Source organism: Haliotis cracherodii, unplaced genomic scaffold, assembly GCF_022045235.1.
Source record: "Haliotis cracherodii isolate W230 unplaced genomic scaffold, xgHalCrac1.p SCAF_5, whole genome shotgun sequence".
Classification (NCBI taxonomy): Eukaryota; Metazoa; Mollusca; class Gastropoda; order Lepetellida; family Haliotidae; genus Haliotis; species Haliotis cracherodii.
The window spans coordinates 59,424,332-59,445,160 of NW_027266308.1; the positions used below are offsets into that span (position 1 = coordinate 59,424,332).

Here is a 20,829-nt window from a genome sequence, read left to right on the forward strand (position 1 = left end):
TATGATTCGACTGTCCAAACGAAACGCCAGTGTTTAGTCAAATAAATGTCCCAACCACTTTTCTAGCAGATCTCACATAGCACAGTCCTGGATACAATGCTTTGTTGCCTCAAGCATGATGTAATTGATAACATGAAACGTCCCTTTATATAGAACTCGTATTGACGTCGACATTAATCCCATTTTAACGGCACATCCAACTGCCGATCCAGATCACAAGCAATGTGATTCACATCAACCACTCATATTGATTACGTCTTCTGGTATGGTTGAAACAGCGATGAAACCACAGAGAAGAGCTGAGTGTTTCTGGGACAAGTCGCCTCGGTTGTCTGTCGTTTTGTAAACTACTTGTCTCACAGCATTTATGTTGATGCTTTGACGACCAGCTCAATGAGAAGGCACATACCCGAAAACAGTACCCCAACCAGTAGGGCTAGTAGCGCTGCCGCCAACTTCTCTAGGCCTATAGGCTTTGCCCCTTTCTCAGTGGAAGGGCATGCACTATCGTTTAGCTTGGGATTCCATTTCCTAAGCCAGTACTCCATCAAGCCGATTTCACGCACTGTAATGATTCTGATATCAGAAAAAAGCATTATTGAATTATGTCGCTATTAGCAATATTCCAGTTATATCAAGATGAGGAATACAAGAAATAAGCATCAAGCATTGTACTACGCTTATTATCAGTTGGTCAGAATTCAAGTACTTTATAGATTTATTACAAAAGGGTTGTATTTCGGAAGGGGAGATTTTGATGATGCACCGTGATCATATTTCACAAGAAACATATAGTGTCAAATAGTTCCAGAATGAATTTCACTTTGATCATATTATATCCAATCTCTTAATCCCTATTTTCATCATCTACCCATGTTCCAACATACCTGGACATTGAATTGCTTTACAATTGTAACATCTGAGCAATCAATGGTACATGTACATGCAACACGATATATGCACAACTGTTTTCCTGATAGAGTTATGTCAAGAGAAGACATTCCAAATATACAAACTTTACTTACTCTTTAGAGAACATATCTGTAAGTGGTGAATCTTGTTGCAGAAGGAGACTGTATTGTTGGGGTAAAAATTGTTCCTTCAATATATAAACGTCGCATAAGGTTTTCACGTACACTTCTAGTTCGGATACGTCGTTCAGGAAGGCATAATTCTCCGTCATAACCTTCTTCATATGTACGGAGATGTTGTGATTGAAGATGTCATTGTCCACCTCTTTGGAAGCCACAATCTTTTCCCATAACCCAATTAGTTTACTGTCGTTAGAAGTCTGTAAAGACACATACGTCATTGACAAATGACGATTTGAGAAATGAAAACGTTACCAGTATGCGACCTGTGCTTTTTGAATAGGAACACGTCACCAGTTTTGTACAGTAAAACGTAGCATCGAGAGTGAGAATGAGGTTATTTGCTTGACGAAATATGTTTTCATAAATAATAATTTCCGTTGGTTACTTTAAACCCTTGGTCCTCCAGTTACACTGTAATACATCGTTGGTGTTTTCCTCCACTTACCTCGATAGTTCTATGCAGGATTACTCCTCCCAACAAACCGATCTTTAGGTTCGCATCTGTGATCACGTCTTCCAAACTTGAAAATGGAGGTGTTTTTCTTGTGACGGTGAGAGATGCAATTAGATTGCCACTGTAGGCTGACGTCATCACAATAATGAACAACCACCAGAAGCTGACCAGGATTCGTCCAGAACTGGATACAGGAAGATGGACACCTCCTGAAGCATAGATATATATGTCAAATTCGTCTTTCTCTCACATACATCTGTAATAACTAGTTTTGTTAAAAATAGAAACAACATTCAACTATCCAACACAGATGATTCACTGACGAAAATGCAACGTGTTTTGTTTGTTGTTGTTTTACTAAGCAGTCAGCAATATTCCGGCGTCCTCCACAAACCTGGGAACCCAGTTACGGACTTCAAGAGGAACGTCCCACGCCATTGGGGAACAATGACAAACACTCAAGATCTCATGTTAGTGTCAACTCCTTGAATTAAGACAAGGGCACCATCCTATCGCGAACAGAGACATAGAGCAAGTAAATCAGGGAGGACTTTTGAGTGCATCCATCTTAACTATATCCTGCTATAGTTTGTCATGACAATTTAGTTACTACAATGATATTTCCAATGCTTCTGCAAAGTAAAATTGCATCTTTAAGTGTGAATGGTTGACAATGTCAACGCCATGATTGAAGTTTCTAATGAATTGGCAACTACCTGTTTTGGAATATAACATGCAGGTGTTCGTAAGTGGCATGACTGTCCCAAAGAAAGCTTATGTTTTAATACTCGTCAAGATTACGTTTACCACCATCGTCGACTAATATTCAGAAACCTGATGTATTTTTCTTCTTATCATCTTTTGACAATTTATTTATGATACCATATGTATCAAGATTTACAAGTTTTTGCCGATTCTACATATGGAAGAACAATGTATATAATAGCCAGATTTTTCACATCCTTCAATTTCACTGGTAGTGAATGTTAACCACTTTGGTAAACCAGTTATCAAGGGTATGTTGCTGACAAAGCCTCGACCTGTGTCCCTTAGGACTTTCCTCCCACATTAATGTGCGATTGAAAAGCGTCAATGCAAACTCACCCACCTCAACCTACAATACCCCAAACCTACCCTGATGAAGTGCTGAGCCAAAAAGATACGCGGCTGTGTCAAGTGCACCTGCTGGCTTCAATCGTTTGGCGACAGATGTTGTATCTTGGTAGAATGGGTTACTCCATTCTATTGCAAGATACAGCAGAAGGACACCCAGGAGAGTCCCTCCTCCCACAGCATACACCTGCCAACGGAACGGATCGGTCAGGGCACTTGACAACTTGGAACTGCCCTGAGTATCCCTCAATATCATCCCGTTGTACGACTCATGGACAAATGGAAGGAAGTCGGCGACGTAATCCCGTTCACCCGAGTAGCCCATTGGATTGGCAATTAAATCTATTTCCTGTAACGAGTGAATGGTAGACGTATCCATTGTAGACGTATCCACAAAAACACTGAAACTAGTAATTTGACCTGTTTAATAAACCGGAGAATGTTGTTCAGAATAGTATAACTGAATGGTTCAATCTTACTTGCGATAAAGGCCTTCGCTACAAGGGTGCACTATGTGAAGCCCATTTCCCATGTATTCCCCGCGGGGATTTTGCTGTTATAGTATCAGAAATGGCGTAAAATCGTAACCTCTCACATGATAGTAAGTTACCTATGTTACAGAGACTCCTTGTATTCAATACCTATTCTCGCCTTTGTCAAATGTACGCTTGTCCTTACATAATTACCCGTGAAGATCAGGGGTAGAATAGGTCTTCAACAACCCATGCTTGCCGTAATAGGCGCCTATGCTTGTCGTAAAAGGCGACTAAAGGGATTGGGTGGTCAGTCTACCTGACTTGGTTGATGCGTGTCATCGACCCCATTTGCGTGGATTGTCTGTTCCAGACTCGATTATTTCCAGACCGCCGTCATATAGCTGGAATATTGCTGAGTGGGGCGTTAAACAACAAACAAACCTAACAGTATAATGCACGGTTGGCCCAGTCGTCTAAAGCGTGCTATATATTTTTGGAGTTTCCGAAACCTCGTGGGTTCCAATGCCATATTCGACCCGATTATGTTTCTAGGTTTGACAGCAGCATACACGTGGGTTTCAAGAAAATGGTAAGTGTCTAAAACCTTGATCACTTCGGGCTTTCCTCCCACGTGAAGCTGTCACGCCGTGATATGAAATAATGTTTAAAGCAACTTTTAACCCAACCCACTCACTCTAAAAGTATGGCGCCGATTCCAGCTTTGTGTTTCAGCCTTTATTCAGTGTTAGGACAGAGAAGATGTACAGCATCATTACAAGTAATCAGTTTATACGTGCGCACTATACATAGGCATCAACAGCTAGACAGATAACATTTGTAACAGAAATGACTTTATAGCTGGCCTCCTTGATACGCTTACAGCATAGTTCTCGTGGAAATTATTTTTAAAAAAACGTCTTGAAAACGGTTCGATTCGTTCCCGCACCTTGATGATAATAGGTAGTTGTGTCTGTGTAGATCGTGACTCGGCTGAAGAACCATATACGGCATGACATTGATGGTTCAACAACACCATGTGATGATAATAGACAAACCAGCCCCCAGCTTTAGACACTCGCTATGGTTATATGCAGGTGCCCGTCAACTTCAATCAACTGTCATAATGTGAGTATGCAACACTACATTTGTTGCGGAAACACGCTATTCGTTACAGCATACTAAGTGCATACCTCTTTCTGCAGCATGCCAAGAAGTCCTGTATAATTGTTGAGGTCTCCGGAAACCGGAAGTCCCCATTCTCCGTCGGCCGGCTCAGTGAAGGAATACCTGAGAAGGTAACAAATCCTACTGGTATAATGTTATATATGAGTGGATGTTGTTTAACGTAATCAGCGCTATGGCTTTACAACATAGTAGACTGAGTGAGTGAGTATGGTTTTACGCCAATTTTAGCAATATTTCAGCAATATCACGGCGGGGGACACCAGAAATGGGCTTCACACATTGTACCCATGTCGGCAATCGAACCCGGGTCTTCGGCGTGACGAGCGAACGCTTTAACCACCAGGCTACCCGACCGCCCCACAACATAATTGAATCTAGGCAACGCAGACAATTGGCAGCTTGAGCAACGATTTAGGTGAAACATATTGTGTCCACCGGATCCATGCGTCCATGCGACAGGAATATGTTGCTTATAGCCTATTCTCCCACCCGGATTGATAATAATATTTCCATTCTATTACCATAAATACCCTGGACCGAATCGGTATGGATGTATAATATACTGGTTGATCGAGAAGGAAATGCCATAAGCGCACCACATTTTAACATTATAAGTCCTAGAATAGTCAACTTTGAAACTTCTTAGGGTTTAATGGGATTAATGAGATCTAATCCCCGATCATGACATTGGACGAGAGAGTTACCCTTTTCTCTGTGGTCAGACATAAAGGGAAGTAATATGAAACATACGTAAAATTTAGGACACTTTTCAGGTGGTCAAGCAGGTCGATGCTCGCGTGTGTGAAGGTGAGCTTTCCATTTCTTTCATGTCTCTTTACAAACGGTATACCCTGAAACAAGCAGTCAAATTAGCAATGACAAAATGTTAACTGAATGTTACCTCTGTGCGTATTGTAATAGCTATCAAAACGACTGAAGAGTAGTAAAATCCCCACCATTTTATTGTGTGTTTCTGTGAGGTACTCTCTGTAGTTCAGGTTGTTGATGGCGGAAAAAAAACATTATGAGAAGAAAAGACCAAAGGATACCTTAGTTACAAAATAAAAAACTTTTGATTTGGATAAAGTCAGTCAGCGTTAAAAGTTCAAGCGTGTAGGTACACCTCCCTCAGTCATGAGGATATGCAGCCACTGTGTAGTCCCTGTTTATGACCAACGTAGCAAACCATAGCCTGGTTCCAGATAGAAGGAAACCAATGACTGTTTTGACAATTTATCGCTTAGATTATTTCTCTTAAATGGCATCATTCTTCCTGCAACACGTGCCACCAACGTTAGGAAATAACAACCTTGCATTGAATAAACACAGGCGTGGAACATGATTTTATTCATGTCAAGAAAGAAAATGAAACACAATTGCCTCCATTCAGTGTCTCGAATGTGTCACAAGCCGCCACGAGAGAGTCTAGTATATCAAGTATATGTAACGAACAACTTACCTCAAGTGCCCCGGTTCTTAGCTCTCGTTGGTTTAATCCTAGTTTCAGATTCGGGAACACATCATTGAGGGATGTATCATACCGCGAGCGCTGGACTTGGGACAACTTCCGGCAATGAGGTTTCCACAGCAACGTGTGAAGCATAGTGTTCATTGTTCTCGCGTCGTGCTCTTTTCTGACAATCTGGAGACAACGGAGATGTTATGTTTTAACTGCTTGTCATTTTCATGTCCGCAATGAATGATTCAGTTGAAACATAAAACTGAATTTTAGCGTATCGTTGTCAAAGTTTCAAAGTAGGATATAATCAGTTTCACATTCATGCCATATATTTCAATATAGAGATTTGGGGCGGTCCCATAGCCTAGTGGTTAAAGCGTTAGCTCGTCACGCCGAAGACCCGGGTTCGATTGCCGACATGGGTACAATGTGTGAAGCCCATTTCTGGTGTCCCCCGCCGTGATATTGCTGGAATATTGCTAAAAGCGGCGTAAAACCGAATTCACTCGCCCAATATAGAGATTTGAATGATGTCACTCATCGTTAATACTTCACGGGTTTGTATACCCTACGTTCTTCAATGTCTCTCCTTGCTGTACAGTCCTTATTTAAGGCCCAGGAAGCAAGCCACGGTCTTGTTCCAGCTTGGTGGGAATCAACAAGAGCTCTGACCAACGACCTTAGAATGTATTGCATGAACAGCAATTTTTCCTCATGCAGCATGTGTTACAGCCTTGACAATTTATCACTCAGAACATTACTTCAATATCAGGCAGACCCGTGAAGATCCGGGGTAGAACAGGTCTTCAGCAACCCATGCTTGCCGTAAAGGGCGACTGTGCTTGTCGTAAGAGGCGACTAACGGGATCGGGTGGTCAGGCTCGCTGACTTGGTTGATGCATGTCCCAATTGCGTGGATCGATGCTCATGATGTCAATTACTGGATTGTCTGTTCCAGACTCGATTATTTACAGACCGCCGTCATATTATAGCTGTGCGGCGTTAAACAACAAACAAACAAACACACAATATCAGGCAACGGCAGTTTTCGCACAATACACATGTACGCAGAAGGGCTCATTTGACGGCCTCTTTCGTACATGAATTAGAGCTGCGTCACCACTCGACTACAAAACGAGCGTATATATTCGCGGAGGAACGTACTTTATAGAAACCTGTTATTTATTGACAATGAGAGTCAGTGCACCCGCAACAATTGATCTGTCAAATAGCATTCGTCGTTGAATATCATAGCTGAGTGAGGGATTAGGGAAGCCAATGGCGTCGTAATGCGTTCGAGGATCGAGGGTTCGAATCCCCGAATGGTCAGCCAGCACCATACCTGTATTAAAGGTTTTCACCGAAATGGAAAGCCTCTGCGACATGTAGCCTTCCTTCCTTCCCTCCCTTAGAAACTACAGTAGTATTTGTGTGTGTGTGTGTGTGTGTGTGTGTGTGTGTGTGTGTGTGTGTGTGTGTGTGTGTGTGTGTGTGTGTGTGTGTTGTAAAATGCTAGGTACAGTAGTATTCAAGCAATACTGTGGTCGGGGACACTTAAAGGGGGCTTCATACATGTAAGTGAGGGATTGAACCCAGAGTCTTCAAATTTAACCACACAACCTCCATGTTGCATGACGACTGTATTCCTTACTTGAACAAAGGTGTCCGTGGCATCAGATCTGTTGTACGTGTGGTTTCGCGACAGAACTTCCACCATTGTGTTCACCACCCACTAAGAAAAAGATAAACATTGACTATAACATGGTAACTGGCGTACTTTGGGCCAATTTTCATAAACTGAAAGCACAATATACATTATGGGATGGATTTGAAATTTTCAAGTTTTTAGTTATTTAAACTACTTTAAGGAGTTTAAGGTTCCAACCGCTGTATACATAAATTTGTTATATGTCAAACAGTTTAGATCAGTTGTGTTTATGTTGATAATGTAAAAAGGATGCATTTATAAAATTACAGATACTAGATCAGTTGTTGCCAGTCAAGTATTCTACAAATGTACTGATATGCGGGGCATTCACCAGGAAACAAAATTAATTATGTGTTCATAAATTGAGAAGTGTTGCTATAAAATGCCGGGAGATTGTTGCTATCAAGTGCACCCACATGCTGTGTTGCGTGACTATGCAAGTCGGGAAGTATCCATCTGTTTATTTGACACGTCCTTTATGTTTGAACATGCGCATTCAATGCTTTGAACGAGACCCTGCTAACCTGGGATAGTTGTCCGACGGCAAAGTCCCTGTCTGACCTGCTGATGACGGCGACATGATCAAGCTTCAGGTCCATGCCCTCTATGACTCCCAGAGAAGATCGGGGCAGAAGCAACAGCCACTGAGAGAAGTGTCGGAACAAGGAACCTTTCCCAAAATACTTGTCCCAGTCTTCAGCCTGAAGAAGATACCGCGGTCAATGTATTAATTTTCATATGAACAGTTCTGTAGGGTTGGGTTTTTTGTAATTAAGATAAGGAACCAACAAAGTGATATTCTTGTGGAGAGAGGGAGGTGGGTGTGGTCTGGTGTTTTGTATGGAGGCTGGATAGTTACAACCGCAAGACAAAATATTTCTGAGTTAAATATATGAAGCACAATGTATTCAGCAGTTTGAATATGTTTTATCGTCCAAGTCCCAACTGAAATGTTATAATCACACAATCTTCTGTTAAGTTTTCATTTTGTTCTGATGAACTCAAGAAACTCAAGACGGTACACATGCTTTGCAATCCCTAGAATCGGCCGTAATCTGCACGACAGTCGCCATGTTGTTTACGAACAGGATGTCGATTTCGTTACACGATTTGGATTGGACTATGCATAGAACGGTACTACCAGCCGCAGTGTAGCTCAGCCTAGTCCGGCAAGGTCGGAAACTGAACAGGCATATGACTTGGTTCGTGCACCAATAACAAGCAAGATGGTGGTCCGACAATACCCAAGCTGAAAGCCCTACATGTCACAGATTAGGCAGGTTTCATCTCATCCTTCACCAAATAAACTACAATATGACTGGTTTAATATATTACTAAGTCAAAGTGAGAGGTATGTTGATGTACTATTCAATCAACTCGACTCAGTGGTCTACAGATACATGACAGAACTAAGCGGATCAACTGCATGGAGGTCACAGTCAACTCGATAAACCAAGTTAGGAATTGGATGTTTTGGTTGAAAGATAAAAGACAAACGAAAAGTTACTGGATGTGGAAAAGGAGATGGAGGACAGGTTTGTAAAAATGTGAGATAGAAATGTGGGACTCTCAAGGCGATGTTGACTTTATGGAAATGCTCTGAGTATGTAGGAAGTTGAGAAAAACTGTGTGAGACACACAGACTAGAGGTATGAGAAATAATCGTATCCTCTCTGGTATATATGTGAGTGAGAGAAGGAACTGTGCAGAGAAGGTAAAGCTCTTGATCAGGGTGAATCTATACATCACAGATGTAACTCACAGATTGAGGACGATGAGAAGAAGAGGCCACGCCCTATGTATAGGCTTTGGATTCCAACAGCTGTGAACCTATGAGGCCAAGTGAGGTCATCAGCGAGGGAACTTAAGGGAGCTAATTATTGGGTGAATGGGCAACATCCACAGCGGTTCATGAACTGGAGAAAAGGGTTATAGAAGAAATGGTCAAAAAGTTGTAAGCCTCACTAACTTTCAACTATAGGTTATAACAGTGAGTGTGTTTGGGGATGGTAAATATCCTGCATTAGGAATAAACATTGTATTTAGCGAGCCTTGGCGAGCATTACGGGCCCCACGTGCTGGTAACAAGCGAGATTACTTCAAAGGTGGCAAACTGATGGGGAAAGATATGTCACCAACTGTGCAGACGACAGATAACAGACAATTACCACCGCCTTCAGAGACCTCTAGGGATCGGGACCAAGACGGGTACTACGCCCTAGCTAGACCCAAGTCTAACTCTGCTCATCGGTTAAGGAGATAGGGGTGTAGCCAAGGCTGTGACCGTGATGCTTTAAACAACTCCTATAAATTTCTCTCCTTGAATATTGGAGGGTTACTAGTGAGTGAGTGAGTTTGGTTTAACGCCGCTTTTAACAGTATTCCAGTTATATCACGGCGTGTCATCTTAATGTGGGAGGCAAGCCGGAAGTGATGCAGGTCTCAGACGTTTACCACTTCGTTGAAACCCACGAGCAGGGGTATGGTGCTGACAAACCTAGAAACATAATCGGGGCGAACCGGGATTCGAACCCATAATCATAGGTTTCTGGCGTGCCAAAGCGACGCAACTCTGCACAGCGAATCGCGGCGCCTTAGTCGACTGGGCCACCCGTGCCCCCTGGAGGGTTACTAAATAAACCTAAGAATAGTGACTTTTGTTCTTTCATATACAACCATGAGGTCATTTCGATACATGCAACAGGGACGTCAGAAATCGGTTCGTTAGCACTCACTTTCCTGACTATAAGATCATTTCTCTACCAGCAAATAGGTTATCTCAGTATGGTCGATATTCTGGGGGGAGTACTAGTTTTAGTTAAAGCTCAGTTAGCGAAGTACATTATTGGTGTTAAAGTTTTGGATGATGCAGTTATCGGGTTGTTTTACAAGGCCATATAAGTTGTGGAAAAGTATCCAGGTGTATCTATTTTATTGTTCGGGGATTTAAACAGCAGAACTGGCACAGATGACAGTACGTCGGAGATGATGATGAACATGATACCAACTTTTTAGCCAAGTTCGATATGCCAGGAATATCTAGCGACCAGAAGGTGAATACGTTCGGTAGATCTCTCCTGGAAATGTGCTCACTTCTCGACATCCTTATTATTAATGGAAGGGTTGGGGCAGACTCCGGCGACGTCACTTTCATGGGACATTTTGGATGCACGTCATAGACTATGCGTTAGCATAAAGAGATATATTTCAACATATCGCAGACTTTGACATTATTTCCCACTCAGAAGTGATCATTTACCAGTTCGTAACAAGGGAGAACCTAAGGATAGCCAGGTACACTATAAGTACATGCGGACTGATAAACTTCGTGAGACATTCATGATGAATATATCATCGCCAAATATTACTGATATGCTGGAACATGCAGCTTTATGTTCACTCTTAGATGGATCTGCTGCAGTGACTTTACTCTGACAGGTGCTATTCTGTCTACAGGTGTGTGTTCAAAAGGGAGAATTGATGTAAAAGGCACAGTGACTCCCCATGGAATGACAACGAATGTCTTATAAAAAAACGCTGTCATGCACTAAACGCTTTTCGGGCTACTCAAAGCACTGGACATCTAGCCAAGTACAAACAGGTACGCAATGAGTACAGGGTCTTGTGTAGGACAACCCAGGACAGTATTGACAGCAAAATAGAGTAGAACTGATACACTCAACTGGTGACTCCAAACATTGTCAAACGTGTGTCCAGGCGTCTCTCTAAGGGAGAGTGGGCTTAGTATGTTTCAACATTATACACAAATATTGATCCTCTTGACATTGACAATCAAAGTCCGTACTTATGTGAATCTCATGAACTGACAGCAGACATTCTTGACTGCCCTATAACAAGATAAAAAATCACAGACGGTATTCGTGCCTTAAAGAACAATAAATCAGCTGGAGTTGACCATATCATAAGCGAATACCTAAAACACTCATCAGATGTTTTTTCTCCTTACTTGGAGATTATATTTAATAATATGAATGGAAATGGTGTATTTCTGAAAATTGGTCATTAGGAATTATCATCCAAGTACATAAGAAAGATGACGCAACGGTTCCAGATAACTAAGCGTCCTTTCTCATTGAGAAAATATCAGTTAATATGTCTCAGACCAAAGTTGTTGTATTTAAAACTGGTGGTTGTTTGTCACGTTTCGAAAAGTGGTTTTACAAAGGAAAAAGGGTTAAAGTTGTTTGTGGCTATAATTACCTGGGTTTGTATTTCAATAATAGGCTTAACTGGTCTAAAACTCTTGATAAGATTGCCCTGCAGGCGAAAATGGTATGGATAACTATCCTGAGAAGTATACATTCGCTACAACCTTTGTCACCAGATTTTTCTTCGCTATTTTCGATGCGAAGATCATGCCAATGCTTCTGTCTGGTGCTGAGGTCTAGGGGTTTGAAAATGTTGAAAAATTGGAAACTGTGCAGTTACATGCTTGCAAAGGTTTTGGGTTTTTTAATAAATAAATGCTGTATTGGACGAATGTGGCATATAACCTATTCGTGTATATACTTTGACCAGATGTATGAAATATTGGCTGAACATACTAAAGATGCCAGACTTCCATTTACCAAGAAAGCATTACAATATGTTGTGCTTGTATGATAAACATGTTCGAGTCAATTTGGTAACTAAAATCTTTTTAAATTTGGGAGATGTATGGATGTTTCAAATGTATGGAAAGTGAAAGGTTTTTTTAATATGTTTAAACAACGTTTAAAAGACAATTTTCAGCAGATCTGGCATAGCTAGAAATGTCATATTATGCTTGTTTTAAAACTTGTGTTCAATGTGAACCTTTTTTATAATTTGTAACTTCGCAAAATATGAAGATAGTTCTCTCGAGATTCAGACTGAGTTGTCATACTTTGGAAATGGAGAATGGACGTCATCATAAAATGCCAAGAGATTTAAGAAAATGCAAACTTTGTAAAGTAGACTGTGTTGAAACCGAGTACCATTTCCTGCTTATTTGTCCAACGTATGTCATGTTACGGACTATATCTCAAAGCAAAGTGCTATAGTCACCCTGACGTTCATAAACTTAATATGCTTCTGTCATCACAAGATACATATATTATTACAAATCTAGCGAAATATCTATATTATGCAAATGAAGTAAGAAATGCGAAACTGAATTTTTAAAACCTGTCTGTTCTCAACTTTTGTACACAAAGGCCTGTGGTCTGTATGTATTTGAAATAAAATGATGATTGATTGAACAAAGTGAACTAGTCAACGTAGCGACTTGTTCGAGTAGTTCATTGCAAGTGTATTTGGTCTGTTGAGGCCGTTTGTACATTAGTGACTGCCACTTGAACTTGACAGGAGTCAAAGTGGACGCAGAAATGGAACAGAACGAGTACCGAGCAGTCATCAAGATCTTTACTTCAGAGAAAGGTACTTCCCAAGAAATTCATGACTGCATGGACCAAGTATATGGGGATAATTGACCTAGCTATTCCAGTGTTAAACCTTGGGCAGCTATGTTTTATTAAGGCTGGGAGGTAAGCCTTGATGATGAATGAAGGTCTGAATGTCCATCAATTTCCATATATGAAGATTCAATCAAGGAGATAGAAGACATATACTGTCAGAATGACGTAGTACCATGGCTGAACTTGAGGAAGACACAGGTCTAAGTCATGACGACAACGATGACCTCAAAGCGGACGTCAATGGGTTTTTTTTCACGGGGCCTTCAGAAAACGTCTTCCTGACTTGAATTAAAAAGCTTCACTATCGATATAAGAAGTGTATTGAAAAGCAGGGAGATTATGTTGCAAAATAAAATTTAAAACACTTTCAAAAATTGTTGGCTTTGTTTCGTTAGGCTCAGAACTTTTTTACCAGTCCTCGTACAACTTGAGTTTCCTATCCAGGTCTGAAATACCAATGAACCCGCGATGATTCTGAGAAAGTATCGGTAAAGGTCAAAGCATGGGATAGCATCTCGCATCATGTTGACAAGCGACGTGAACGTCATATTTGGTTAATGTCTCTGAAGTCTACATGCTCGCAATAAGCAAAATGCGTTTAAATATTGCTCGACATGAGGGTGAATTTACAATTGGAAAATCGAAATCATACCACTTGCTTGTTATTTAAAGATCCGGGAAAGAGTATATTTAATTCGATATGGACTTGAAGGTACATGCGAGTTAATGTGAACAATGAACGTTGATTTTAAGTATTTATTCACTTTTTCTACCAATACATATCAAACTGATATGGCATTGAGTTGGAAATTCCCAGCGTGGGAAACATAGTCTTCGAATAAAAATAAACAGTCGGAAAATGACCTGAAGTAAAATATATCCAAAATATATCACGGTAGAATTTTCTTTCTGCACACGTCATGTCGACAGCACGACGTTTTGGTTAAACACCAATCGATTGAGTAAACATGCCCTGTGTTTTCTCACACGACGACTGTATTAAAATCGTTGAGAACCTTCCAATGGGCATCCACTAAATTACTGATACTGTAATACTAAATATAATCTTACACAGTTCTGCGGAACATGGACAGTTGAACTTGTTCAGAGCCAATACCACAGAAAATCGGTATTTTCGATAATACAAATGCCCTTGGTTAATAACTGTGTATCTGGGGTTGTCGTCACTGCATAAACGAGTAGATAGTCGCGAAATATACTTATGTGATACGAATTTTAAGCCCTTTGTTATTTAATTACTTGGTTAACAAAAGAAACCCCAGACTGGTGGAACGGTGCTCAAAGAAATGGAAGAAATATATAAAAGGTCCGAGTTAAGGTCCAGTTTACGATTCCGACTGTATCATAAGCATGGATGTGTTAAATAGATCACGTGTTAAATTTGGAAAATACTTAAGAGAACTGAAAGGAATTCAAATTATTTTTATCAACATTCTGTATTGTTCAACTGTTTTGCAATCTCTGGTTTGAGGAGCCTCAAAGCAAGTGATTACATACAACATCATGTAGCACCTGTATTATTTGATTTGAAAACTTAAATCACGGCATTTCGGTTTACTTACCTCTCTAAGTATTTGCTTGACAAGTGGTAAGGAACACATCAGAACGAACCTGAGCCGGTGTTTGATCTTATCCATCCCAATGGTGTCCATGAAATGTTTCAGGAACTTGAAGTTACTTCCGTCTGTCTTCACGAAGACCAGTTTTGACTTGACACCAAGTCTCGACAGTTCACTTGCCAGTCTATGCGAATCAAAGCCTGAATAATTGAAATGGTGAATAAATCTACCATTTACAATCTAAGAGCCTAACGCTCTTACAGTGGTCAACGGTCATACAATAACCATTGTGTCTCTGTGGGCATTCCAGATAAGAAAACATCACAAGTAACCCTTGCTTGTCGCAAGAGGGGACTAATATGTATATCGAGGTATCAGGCTCTGACTTTGCTGAATGCATGTTATCGTATCCGATGGTGCTCAATATGGTGTCAACCACTGGTGTATGTTCCTGGTTCTGACTGGACTATTTATGGATAGGTTATAATGAAGTGCTGCGTGCCTTCGGGCGAAACCATTTGATGTTTCAGGGGAGGAGGATGTCTTTTCTAACAAAATAACCCAGCCCCTGTTTTACTCAATTGCTTTTACAAATGCCTAGCATTGTACGAAAACAATAATGTGCCCCTTCCATACAGACAAGTGTCCAAAGACTACTCAAATAAAAACACTAATTGAGCACCTGGAACTAGGAAAATGCTGAGCAAACCACGCCTCGACTTCGACCAAACGTGTTTAAGGACAATATCCATACTCATTTGTGTTACTGGTGACTTCAGGCTTTCCTTGAACATAAAGAATACACCGTGATAGAACTAAAAGTACTACTCAAAACGGCGAAAATCCAAACTCACTAACACACTCTTTACCTATGAAATATTAGGCTGATACTCACGGTTCTCCCTGTCGCTGAATATCCTCGTCGATTTCCACAAAAGCCTGCTGATGACGTTGTTGGCGTGGTGGAGGTGGTCTGCAAGATGGGGCACTGAGAGGTACGCCGTGCTAGATGAGGGATGATTTCTATAAAAATCAAGCCACGACTCCTCGTGTACCAATCCCGGACTGATGACTTCCACCAACTTTCCTCTCAAAGGGTGTGGTGCTATGATGAGGTCCAAGTTGTAGTTCTGCATACTTGAAACTTTCAAAATAAACATTCAAGGATTTAATCAATACATGTTCAACAAAATCCCGATATAAATCGGTTGTCCACAAGAACACAATTCAAGCAATTACGTCGTATTTCATGTTTCTTAAATTAATTAACGAAGCCGCGGAACATTATTGACTTCCATGCCGTATGTATTATGTGAATATGTGCACATTGAACATTGTTCAGCACTCCAAAAATAATTATCAAATAAAGTAATAATACGAACTATCGATTAACTAAATACTCTCATGGGGTCAGATAACTGAACCTGACAACAGGTTATTCTCTGGCTTTGACATTGTATATTTGAAATTGTGAAACAATACTCGTTTGTCCGGGCCTTGATAACCAGCAAACCTCTACCTCAAGACAAAAAGTCTGAAGCATTAAATATATATTTCAGATCGGTCAAAAATATCGATAATTGTTACCAGGTGTTAGCTAATACTTATAAAAAATGTGATGCTGAACTTCGCGATTTTCATGTTGAACATAACGAAATAATTGATTTAATTCCAGTAAACAAAGCTAGTAGTCCCGATAACATTAATGGTCACTTAATGAAACCTATTGTCCATTCCACAGCCACTCCATTAAATCTATTGTTCACCAGTGGAAATAGGCACATGTCATTTCTATATAAAAAGGAGGGGATAAATCTGCACCTTCCAACTATAGACATGTATCAGTACTATCATGTTTCAGTACGACTTTTGAGCGAACTGCCACAAGCACCTTGGTGTTACATTATCACAAGACACAAAATGGAAAGATCATATCAATTTATATTCTTTCAAGTGCTTCAAAAACTGTTTCGTCGATGAGAAAACTTTAAATCGGTTAAGTTGATCAAACTTGGCTAGAATTTATCTAGTTTTTATCAGACCGACCTTAGAATATGCCTCAGTTGTCTGGGACAGTTGCTCTTCTTATAATGCTCATAAATTAGAATTACTGCAGCTTGGGTCAGCAAGAATAGTACCAGAATTAACTAAATTTTCCTCCCGTCGCAGCCCATATCACGAAACTGGATGGCAGCCATTGGCGTGCAGAAGAAACGTCAACAAACGCGTAACTTGTGATATATTACTTATTATAAAATATATGATAAGTAATGCCCTTCATATGAAACTGATCTTATACCACCATCTGTGTCACAGCACGTCAATTATAATCTCAGAAAACCGCCATCATCTTGTAGTACTTGTTATATGCACACAATATATGTATATATATTGTGCACAATGTTTCCACAATGTCAAGCTTCAATTGTAAAATGTTCAGTTCCAGTATGCAATATTATGTTTAACTATATATAGAGAGAAGGTGGTAATAAGTGGTGCACATGTGCCCCATCCCTTTGGGTTTTTTGGACAATAAAATGTGTTTAATAATAAGACGATTACTTTATGACTATATACAAAGGGTCACTATTCCGTACCCATGATTCGTCAATCCCGAAATATGCTTATCATATCGATTCCACAGGGAAAAATAACCTTGCGGATGTACAGAGGCTCCCTGTGTCATGATTATGCCAATATTGTTATTTGACTTAGATTTCTTGTTTGAGACATTTAAACATTCACAGTGTTTTAGACGGTTCTTTACGTGAATCATAAGAGTTGGGTTTTTCCATCGCATGCCGCACTGGTCAGGCAATATCACGGTTGCGGACACCAGAAATGAGCTTCACATGTTGATTCCATGCGGAGAATCTACTTACTTTGAGCTGCTTTATAGAAAATAGACCCACGTCTTTCCCCGAACCAGTGTACGCGTCCCACATGACCTGTTACGTTATTGGTGATGACTTGTATGGCGTCATCATTTCCCGACACTAATCCTGCAAAGAGATAGAACACAACAGCGTTTTAGCTACAAAGCTTCATATGAATGTTCCAGTCAATTGGCGAACACATAACTGTTAACTAGTTTGTTTTTACTTCAGAACGAAAGATGTGTGCAGCGTTGCGTCCCTTGGGCACGCCAGAAACCTATGATTGTGGGTTCGAATCCCGGTTCTCCCCAATTATGTTTCTAGGTTTGTCAGCACCATACCCGTGCTCGTGGGTTTCACCGAAGTGGTAAACGTCTGAGACCTGCATCATTTCGGGCTTTCCTCCCACATTAAGCCGACACGCCGTGATATAACTGGAATACTGTTAAAAGCGGCGTTAAACCCAACTCACTCACTCACTCAGAACGAAAGACTATATATCCGTTTACCTATGAATGATCGACTGGACCTATCTTTAGTTAATATTAAGAATTAATACATGTCGGACGGTTTCTTAAATATTGATGGGAAAGATGTGAGGTGAGGGGAAATGGGGTTTAATGTCGAGTCTATTATTGTACTTAATAGCGCATTCGTGACCAACTCGTGTTATTCCGGGACAAGCCGAATAGCGACTCGTGCCCCTCTCATGGCCATTTTCGCGACCGGTTTCCGTCTTAGCGAAAACGGGCATACCTCAAACAACTCGTTGCGTAATGGTTCACATATGTTTCCCTATATATCATATTTAGATCATATATTTCAGATGTATTTTTAAACACATCGGGTAGTGCGGAATTATACAGTATGATTGAACACATTTGACTGTGTCTTGGGAATATTTTTAGATACAAGACATATGTAAAATCAAAAATTAATTCTGAAGGATTCTTTGACGACGAACTTGAAATCATACGCGCATTCCGATTGGAGTATTTTCGCACATAACATTCATCGATAAGGGACAAGTCTTCTTGCAGGTTACGGAAAGGGGCGAGTGGTGACGAATGTTATATAGCCGCGTGCATGCACGTGTGTGTTTTGCTTCTTGTACTAGTCCGGACTGATGCCGATTTGTGAGCTTGCACACCGAGACACCATGAATACCCCACTCAGACACAGTATACTGACTCCGAGACCACTTATACTTGTTTTAGACCCTTAATGCCGATCGCCAGACAGCGTAACAACAAGTACCATCTTTTGAGGTCTTTCGGTATGACATGGCCGGAGATCGAACCACGGGACGCTCTACCACTGAACCACGGAGACGGTCTGATAGAAAGTAGGAGGAAACAGAATGGAGCTTTCCCCGGATGCTTTTGATGTTTAAACAATGCTGTGGTAGCACTTAAAATACATTTGTCCCGTCACATATTTGTTTAAATAATCAATTATTCATGTTTACGTTATCTCAAATCAACATGTCAGGTAAAGTACACTTGGAATTGATGGAACTGTTTATAAGTTGACACTCAAGTGCATGATATCAAGGGCATCATGGATAGCCGACGGCTCTCAAACCCTTGCCCGTATGTTTGTCATAGTAGTCAAGGACAACGGCGACACGTGACAGAAAGGTGAGACCTAACTATGAAATACTTTAAAATATTGGTATTATCCGTTTCTGTTTTATTTTGTATATATTGTTGTGTTACATTCTGCAAACTAAAACGTTGTTTATGTTAAAGTAATTAAATAAAACTTTAGAAACAGAAACAGATAAACATGCATATCCTTGTGCAGGGCTATAAAGTTCCTTTAATTCCCGTTAGCATGTTTTGCGAAAGACGGAGTGAGTTAGTGAGTTGGGTTTAACGCCGCTTTTAACATTATTCCAGTTATATCACGGCGTGTCAGCTTAATGTGGGGGGAAAGCCCGAAGAGATGCATGGATATGGTGCTGACAAACCTAGAAACATAATCGAGGCGAATCGGGATTCGAACCCACAAACATAGGTTTATGGCGTGCCCAAGGGACGCAACTATGCACAGCGAATAACGGCGCCTTAGACGACTGGGCCACCCGTGTCCCTCCAAAATACGGAACACAGGTGCATCTGGACAGGTTCATCTCAATGCGAACGCCGGGTATCATCGCTAGGGAAACACCCAGGCAGGGAAACAACAAGCACGATCTATTTACTTATCATCGCTATTTGATAGAGTTCCATTGATGCATGCTTATGAAACAGTCGGATTCGTACTATGGACTCTACTTCCAGCAGATTTCAAATATATATATATATATACACAAGTATGATCCAAACTGCAGAAGAGAGTGCTCAATACAAAGTAGAGCATAAATACAGATTTGGATACACTTTACTTATATCATTTTGCAACTCTGAGTTTCACACACCCATGGTAATGCGTACAATCATCAGGAAGCTCGAGATTCTCATGCTAACATCTAACAAGCTAAACAAAAGAAGCGAGCTCATTTCCACCTGTCGCCATGGTAAACTCCCAAGCCGAGCAAAAAAGAAAGGGTCAAACTAAAAACCATGTTTCATTATGCCTGATGATCGTACGCAATACCATGGGTGCTTGAAACTCAGAGTTGCAAAATGACATAAGGAAAGTGTATCCAAATATATATATATATATATATATATATATATATATACGGGCCGACCAGTCCTTGATGTATCCGCTTCCAGGCAGGGAAACAACAAGCACGGTCTATTAGCGTCTTTTGGTTTGATGCGGATCGAACAACCTCGCGACCTTCCACTCTCCGGGAAGGCACTTTATCCGCTAGAACATGATCCCAATTACGTGGATCGATGCTCATGATGTCAATCACTGGATTGTCTGACTCGATTATTTTCAGACCGCCGTCATATAGCTGGAATATTGCTGAGTACGGCGTTAAACAACAAACCAACCAACCACTAGACCATGGAGTTAGTCTACTACATAGGCCAATGGGTGGATTACGAGGTTTTTTAAATGTTCAAGTATACTTCTTACAATTAATTAGTAAACATCGTAGATACAAGGGCGTATTGTTTTCGCTTTTAATTTGTGCTTCTCAGCACGTGACAGGAAAGGATGAATCTTCTGCAGAAATAGTATAGAAACCTGTGTAAACTGGACAAAACCGTTTGTCCCAAAACACGTCCAGTTCAGACGAGTTCGGCTATAACAGTAGAGAGGATGAATAAATACCTTACAAAACATTGTCGCCACATCACACATGTACGACCTGTAGGATATCTTATTTCACCTACCTATTTCAATCAGTGACCCCTCGGCAAACTGTAGGAGAACGACGACCACAGCGATGCGGACACCATCCATAACGCCAATATCGTCGACACTGTCTCAATTATTTGACAGCGTCCACTACCACACATACAGGG

General features: G+C 40.7%; 1 protein-coding gene across 1 annotated transcript; it reads right to left on the reverse strand.

The window, feature by feature from the left end:
* Positions 1-365: 365 nt before the first annotated feature.
* Positions 366-20,767, reverse strand: LOC139444340 (glutamate receptor ionotropic, delta-2-like). The gene is made up of 13 exons (XM_071225276.1): positions 20,698-20,767; positions 17,408-17,527; positions 15,421-15,669; positions 14,529-14,725; positions 8,014-8,190; positions 7,433-7,513; positions 5,782-5,964; positions 5,073-5,173; positions 4,328-4,424; positions 2,683-3,010; positions 1,540-1,757; positions 1,026-1,291; positions 366-576 (listed from the first exon to the last, which is right to left on the reverse strand). The coding sequence occupies exons 1-13, from the start codon at positions 20,765-20,767 to the stop codon at positions 366-368; spliced, it is 2,298 nt and encodes a 765-aa protein (XP_071081377.1).
* Between the last annotated feature and the right edge of the window lie 62 nt (positions 20,768-20,829).

Excerpts from the sequence above, each read along its gene's own strand:
- LOC139444340 (XM_071225276.1), bottom strand. The coding sequence starts at position 20,767 with ATGGATGGTGTCCGCATCGCTGTGGTCGTCGTTCTCCTACAGTTTGCC. Across the intron at positions 15,670-17,407 it reads TTTCTATAAAGCAGCTCAAA|TTTCAAGTATGCAGAACTAC; the intron begins GTAAGTAGATTC and ends TTATTTTGAAAG. Across the intron at positions 8,191-14,528 it reads TCAAGCAAATACTTAGAGAG|GCTGAAGACTGGGACAAGTA; the intron begins GTAAGTAAACCG and ends TATCTTCTTCAG.